Source organism: Athene noctua, chromosome Z, assembly GCF_965140245.1.
Source record: "Athene noctua chromosome Z, bAthNoc1.hap1.1, whole genome shotgun sequence".
In the NCBI taxonomy this organism is placed as follows: Eukaryota; Metazoa; Chordata; class Aves; order Strigiformes; family Strigidae; genus Athene; species Athene noctua.
The window spans coordinates 91,088,294-91,095,856 of record NC_134077.1 but is presented as its reverse complement, the minus strand read 5'-3'; the positions used below and the strand labels follow the sequence as shown (position 1 = coordinate 91,095,856).

The 7,563-nt window shown below is 55.8% G+C and overlaps 1 protein-coding gene across 1 annotated transcript; it reads right to left on the bottom strand.

Moving 5' to 3' along the window:
- Nucleotides 1–283: 283 nt before the first annotated feature.
- Nucleotides 284–6,447, bottom strand: SLC25A51 (solute carrier family 25 member 51). The gene is made up of 2 exons (XM_074931777.1): nucleotides 6,341–6,447; nucleotides 284–2,918 (listed from the first exon to the last, which is right to left on the bottom strand). The coding sequence occupies exon 2, from the start codon at nucleotides 2,899–2,901 to the stop codon at nucleotides 2,005–2,007; it is 897 nt and encodes a 298-aa protein (XP_074787878.1). The 5' UTR covers nucleotides 2,902–2,918; nucleotides 6,341–6,447; the 3' UTR covers nucleotides 284–2,004.
- Between the last annotated feature and the right edge of the window lie 1,116 nt (nucleotides 6,448–7,563).

Here is a 7,563-nt window from a genome sequence, read left to right as displayed (position 1 = left end):
GATCTCCTTCCCCCAGAACACCCATCATTTGTACCGCTGCTCCGACGAAGCACTAAAACTGTTGGGTAAAGGCAAAGACACCACCCGAGCGCGGCTCTGCCGAGGCAGAGCCGCAGCGCGCCCTCGAGCCGCGTAAGCAGAGACGACACCAGGCCGCCGCCGTTACAACTTTTTCTTTTGGCTACAGTAACCCCACTCCGTGACAGGCTCATGTTGCACTCTTACCCTCAACGTTTCAGGTTTCCCAACACTGCAGACACAAAGGACATCTTCCATGCAGAAACAGGATGCAAATTTTTTTATTCCATCAAGGAGTGATTACAAAAAACAGTACACTGGTAAAAATCAGATTCTGCCAGTAACAAACATTCAGTAAACATTTTATTTAAATGCAGATAATCACGACATTTGGATACAAGAATGCTCAGTTGTGCCTGGCCATTCTGACTGTGAGGCTGGGGACTATGCCATGATTGTACACACTGATGTATTGTACCACTGACTCAGTATTTGAGGACAGCTCAGCAAATGGAAGACTCAAATCAGAAAGAAAGTAATAGCCACTCCAAAACTTCTGAAAAGACCAATTCAGACCAGTTTCTGAAAGCCTCTCTGATCCCCATCATCCAAAAGGTTTTGTTTTACACATATAGTTTCATAAAATAAAGGCCCTCAGAAGAATCAAATGCTTTTTGTTAAGACCCTCACCTGCTTTATGGGCACACTTGCTCTGTGTCTTCTCTAAGGCCTGAAGTCTTGCATCTCTCAACTCCCAAGTCTGTAAGACACACAATACTTCATGTTTCTGTAAGTCTTTTTCAATATTCACCTACAGAAGCTCTTAAATGTGTCTCCGAACGCCGCCTGTGTCCTGCCTTCAGCAGCTGCTCAGGTTATCTTTGGCTGTCATCTCCGCTGCGCTCAGGGACTGATGCCCAGAAGCCCCTGCCAGTGCAACGCACGGGTCTGTCTGGCTGAACTGCTGAGAGTACACATCAAGCAGGCAAAACGCAGGCAAAAGTATCTTGTTGTGATCCGTTATTCCACAGCCCAAATGAAACAGGAGTAACTTGCAAAAGACAGGACAGCTTGGCACAAAAAAGCTGTCTGTGAGCTGCTCTCAGACCTCCAGGAAGCTGAACTATTTCCTGAGCACTAGGGAAAGGGCCGTTGTCTCTCGGGCCCCACAGCTGTAAGCAACAGAAAAAGCAGCAATACAAAAAGCCAAAAAGAAGCAGAACCAACTCCATGTTTACAAGCCTTTTAACAAGGAAGGACACTTTAAAGCTTTAGTAAATTTGCTGTTTCATTCCTCCCACTTTTCCCTTTTCAGGTGAAGGCACACGCACACACACAGATCCCACCTGGAGCAGCAGCAGCCAGCAGGAAGGTGAACGCTCGGTAACCGTCCTTACACCGCTGAACAAATGTTCATCTTAAAGCCAAGCATGGAAATGGCTGGCAGAAGAGTTTGCGTAGGCTTAGCTTAAGCTTGAAGTTCTAAACTTCAGTCATCCTCATGTGGATCTGTCCTTTTAGCTTTAAACAGTAAGGAGTACTTCAGACTCTAAAACACTGGAAAATGGAGTTCTTAAACTGAGACTTTGAAGTTTATCGGGCAAAGGAATCAATTTTCATCAGCCCCTCCTTGATTTTCGTGCTCAACAATGTGGACAGTGGAGCACGTTCCATCACAGAGCACTAAGAAATTTGGGGAGTGATAAAGACTAAGCTGCTGGACTAATAGAAGTCTTTTCTTTTTTTTTAACCCTTGTATTTGTCTAGTAGCTCCATTATGGGTAAACTCACCTGCCAGCAAATAAATACTTCAAAAAGTTCATTTTAATTGCACCAAGTTTTAGATGCATCACCATTCATCCCATAAATATTGAAGGCCAGGACTAATTACCTTTCAGACTACGCAGGCACTGCTCCCTGGGACTAAGTGACACCATACGTGTCGGCACCCAAATGGGCAGCAGAGCTGAAGGAAGAGGGTGGTTTTCACAACAGCTTGAGCAAGAACTCATAGGTTGCATTGATTATGCCCCAGGACAGGACAGAGCGATGGTAATTCAGATGGGCTCCTCTGAAAAGGTGGATCAATTTCCTATCACGTTCCAGCCAGATCTTCACGAAAACTTCTGAGAAGGACTGGAATTCACCACCAATTTGAGCCTGCATGCGAGTTTTTACAACATTCACTGGGAAAAACAAGAAGCCCAGCATGGCGCCCAGCAGCCCTCCGCAGATGAAGTCGTTGACCAGGTGAGCGCTGTAGGACGTGGCCTCAGGCAGACACTGTTTGATGGGCCCCCGCAGGCCGAAGAAGAGCGCGTTACTGGGTCCATTCCGGAGCAGAATTGGCACCAAACCCCGATAATACTCTCTCATCCCATAGACTTTCAGTACCTTGAAAGCCTGGTAAGTGTTTGTAAATCTATCGTGGTGTTTGTAGTCCTGAAGCAGAGTCTGAACTCGCTCAAAAGGCGTGAGAACAGCCTCCGTGGTCCCCGCCAGCACAGCGGCCATGCTGCGGGTGAGGAGCTCGGGGGCACTTGTGTGGCTGTGGAGCAGCGAGGAGAAATCCTCGTACAAGCCGAACATCAGAGCCAGCGTTGTCGTTTTCTGCATTAGCGGAGGAAGGATGCCGCGGTAGAGGTTTCTAATTCCATCCTTCTGCAGCTGCAGCACCGCATCCTTTGTCTTCAGACCATACAGCTGCTGCCGAAAGAGGACCTTCTGGATGGGAAAGGTGACTGCGATATTTGTGAAGGCCGCACAGTAGCCACAAAGATAATGTTTGCCAGAGGTAGCTGTTAGGTCATTGCTTAGATGTTCCTTTGAATTCGTTGGGGCAGAACCTTCTGAATCCATCATACTGTTTGTCTTATACAGCATGCCTCAGTTCTCCTTCCCTACATCAAAAAAGAAAAGAACGAACATGAGCAGAGCTGCAGGTAACCCTGCAGCTTTTTTCACACTAGTGGATCACTCAAGCAGCACCTGGTACCTTAGATCTGAGGAGAGCCCACAAAACTTGAAGGAGAAAAGCAACAAATGCCAGGTCTGATGGACACTGCGCTTGCTCTATTCAAGTCTCAGAGAGCTGAAAAAGCGGCAGTCGATCCCTTCTGTACATGTTAAAGTTAAAATAGAAATAAATCGGGAAGGAAATTGAGGTACGCACTCCTCAGGTGCTACATGGCAGCTGACACGTTCGATTTCCCAGTTCGCTGTGCCAAGGAATTCAAACAGTGAAAGGTCTGCTCTCACACTAATAAAATACACATCACCAGCATGGTGGAGGGGGGGATGACAGGAGAGAATCTAAGAACAAAAAAAATTTAAAAAGGAAATAAAATACATGCAGTAGCCTTAAAAATTCTCATCACTCCACTGTGCTTTTCCTTGAGGCAGAAAACAACGGATAATTTAAACAACAATTCGTTGTGGTTTAACCTAGCCAGGTTAAGCACCACACAGCCACTTGATCATTCTCCCCCCTGCCCCAGTGGGGAGAATTGGAAGGGTAAGTGAAACAGAAACTTGTGGGCTGGCATAAAAACAATTTAATAGTTAAAAAGAATTTTTTTAAAATGTAAGGGGAAAAAACAATAAAGAACGGAAAACAAGACCGAAGAAAACAAACAAACAAACAAAGCAAGTGATTCAAATGAGAACAATCTCTCCCCACCGACTGGGGGATGCCCGGCCAGCCTGAGCAGCAGCTCCCCCACCCCTCTGCTGCCCCCCCAGTTCCACCGTGGAGCAGGACGTCACACGGGCTGGGACACCCCTGGGTCGGCTGCACCCCCCAGCTCCTTGTGCCGGGGCCGGGCGCGGGGCAGGGCTGGCCAGGGAGCCGCGCCAGTGCACTCAGAGCAACTGCGGCATCCCTGTGCTATTGGCACCGATTTCAGCACAACCCAAAACACAGCCCCATACCCACCACCGTGAGGAAGAGTAATTCTATCCCAGCAAATCCAGCACACAGTTGTAATCACAGGATTAAGCTACAAGAACACTTCCAACACAGTTTTGTAAATCTCTGAAAGTTCCAGCTGATGAACCTGCAGAGGAAGGGAGTGTCTGGAACTCACCCAGGATTTTCACCTTCTGTCAAGAAGTTTAAGACCTGAGCTTGGTTAGACCCGAGGTCCTGAAGGATACGTAAACAGATGGAGCTCTACCTACCAAAGTAGAGGAGTCCTGCAGTAACCTCTATCAGGCAACACCTTGTCATTAACTCAACAGTTACAAACTGGTGTTTTTGCAGCTGACCCCAATCCTAATGTCCATCACAGCTTAAGTCAGTGACCAGAAATGAGGGGCTGGTCTGTGAACTGCAGATACGCCTCGCCAGCCACATGCATGAGATTCCTGTGATCCCCCCAGGGTGCCTGAGGGCAATGCCCCTGCTCGAACGAGGAACTGCTGCTCAGGGTGAAGGATGCCCGGCAGAGGCTGCACCGAAACAAGCCGGATGGCTCAAAGCTACCAGACAGATTACTTTGATCAAGTACAACATTTATTTTTAAAACAAAACACATATATAGCTGGGCTGGCTTTTGCCCTACAGTTACATGCTATTTAATCCTTTTAGGTCTGGCATGTGAAAATGCCACCTAAATAATTTACAAGGATTAAGTGTTTCTGTCAATAGGAGAAGCAACATCAGAGCTAGGGATTTGGACTAGACAGCTTGTACACCAGTTCATATACACACCAGTTCAGGGAATTACTCAGATTACTGTAGTTGTACTTGCATATACTAAAAAAGCCACATCTGCAGATATGCTGATCTTGGACAGGAGACAGTGGGTCACACTAATTCAACTAACAGAGCATGGAAGAGTCTCACAAGAGACAGCACCCTTAAGGAGATGACTCGGAAGGCCTTTGACAACCAATTTGTAAGAGTTACAGCTGCCTGGTGCCAAAAGATGTTTTTTCCTCAATAGCAAATTACAATAAATAAAATTTTTTTTAAAAAAAAAGAGACACTTGTAGTTTAGTGCCAGAAGCCACATGCTCCTTTTGGCGTGACTGCTGGGTGTGCCCAAGGGACGTGCTGAGGAGTGCAGCCACCCTCACCTGCAGGAGCTGTCACGCTTCTGAGCTGGGAACCGGCCAGAGCCAGGCACAGCGAGTCCCCCAGGAGTGTTTATGGCAGAACCCTGGCTTTCAGACACATGTGCAAGGCCTGTGCCACCTACAAGAGCACAGCAGCCACTTTGTTAGAACAGAATACAAAAGAAACAGCTCTCCTAAAAAAGAGTGGAAGTTCTGGATCAGTGGCACTGCCTGAACACGCAAACCCGAGGCGCCGCATCACCCTGTTGTTACACACAGACGTTCCCCTCCTCTGCCTGGACCGGGTTCAGGGAGCTCTGAGCGACGGGCACACGTGGCCCTTCCTGACACCGAGCTCTGTGATCCGCACGGCACTGAGCTCCGGGAGGCACAGCTAGCGCCTCTGCTGAAGGAATTCAGCCCATTGACCCACCTAAACCACCGCGGCCTCCGAGGCGCTGTCCTAGGACCCACCGGCTCTGGGAAACATCCGAGAAGTGATCGGGAAAGGCCGTTCGCTGCCTGATCCTGCCCTGCATCACCGTGACACCGGCCAGAGATCGCCATGCTCGCTGTCACCCCCAGGGCTGCGGATCCAGCGCGCTCCCTTGGAGGCTCCCGGCCCAACCACCGCTGCAGAACCGAATCGTCCAGCCGGTAAATCAGCCGGTACCCCACGCTCAGACTCTGCCATAGGAACGTTCCCCTGAACGATCGGCCGTGCCCCGGCTGTGCTGTCAGCTAATGCGGAGGGTCCGAGACCCGTCCGTTTGCTCCTCCCGCCCGCCCGCCTCTGTCCCGCACACCGGGTGAGCGACGCGCGCCCCCCGCCGCACGCAGCCTCCGGACTCGCCGCGCCCTGGGCGCGGGGCCTCCCGCCGCCCCGCTGCCGCTGAGGAGGCCGCGGGCCTCGTCAAGACGCCGGCAGGGCCGCCCGGCCGCGGCGCCGGACACGCTCGGCAGCGATCGCGGCCCCGCCGGGGCGCGGCGCCAGGCGACCGGGGGACCAGGCAGGAGGCGCCGGCGGCACGGCAGGAGGAGGCACCGGCGACCGCCGGTCCCGGGCCTGCAGCGCTGCCCGGACGCGCTCGGCCCCCGCGGGCCGGGACCGCGCTCAAGGTCAGGGCGGCGGCGCGGCGGAGCGCGGGACGGCGGCTGCGGCGCGCTCCCGGGGGAACGGCCACCGCCCGGCCGGGCCCCGCCGAACCGAGCCGAACAGGGCCGAACCGGGCCGAACCGGGCCAGGCCCCGTCTGGGGACGCACCTGCAGCCGTTGCCATGGCGATGGCGGCGCGTGGGAGCGGCGGGAGAGTCGGGAGCCTCCGCCGGCGGCCGGGCCCCGCGGCTCCGCCGTGCGTGCGCAGGGAGATGACGCGACCGCGCCGGATGACGCAAGAGGGGCGGGGAAACCGGCGTGCCCCTCCCCCTCACGTGACCGGGTCTCCGCCTCGGTCAATCAGGCAGCGGCTCGGGGCACGGGCGCGGGACAGAGGCGGGGCGGGGCAGGGCGGCCGCCCCGCCCCGCCGAGCCCCGCCCCGCCCCGCCTCGAAGCTCCGCCCCCCGCGTGAGGCGCGGGTCCAGCTCGGAACGCGGCGGGTCCCGGCACCGGCGGAGCGCGGCGGGGAGGAGCGGGGTGGAGCGCAGCGCAGCGCGGCGTGGTGCGGTGCGGTGAGCGCCGGCGTCCCGGGCGGCGGCTCGGCCACGGGGCTGCGGCGGTGTCCGCGCCGGGAGAATCGGCGTCGTCTAGTTCGGGTCCGTGCCCCATCCCGGGAGCGCAGTGACGGTCGAGCCCCGGCGGGGGCGCCTCCGCTGCCCTGGGCAGGGCTGCCCCTCCGCTGCGGCCACCCCGAAGCTCCCGGGGACAGAGCCGGGGAGCAGCCGCCGTGCGGCGGCGGGAGCCCCGGCAGAACTTCAGCCCCGATTTCTCTGTCCGTCTCCGTCTCCCCGGCTGCCAGCGCTGCCCCCGTTTGCGCCGGCCCCTCGGCGCCCCTTGCAGGGACGCGAGAAGCTGCTTTAGGTCTCAGTCCCGAGCAGAGCACCGCGGGCGTTTTTCCCCGGCAGAACGCCCGCGGGGGGACACCGGGCCGGCCACGGGGCTCCCGGGGTCTCGGACACTCCGTCCCGGGTCCAGCGCGGGAAGCGGGGCTGAAGCCCCGCGGTTAGGAGCGCATCGTGCCGCCGGTGGCCGCCGCTTCTCGGGGGCTGGACGGGGTACGCTACGGGCAGCCAGTGGCGGAGGGGCACGGTCTCGCCCGCCGGCGGCAGCAGCGGCCCCGTGCCGGGCTGGGGGGTGTGCGGGGCCCGTTCCGAGCCGCCTCATTGGCGGTCACAAACGCTTCTCGGTCCTGCCTGGGCTGGGACGGTCCCGCCGGTGCCTCTGCCTCGTGCACCGCAGGCTCCGGCCGCGCGTTCGGCTCCCCCGGGCGGTGTCAGCCGCTGGCTCTGTGCCTCCCGGCCGGGTCCAGCACCCTCGGAGGGGGCCGCGT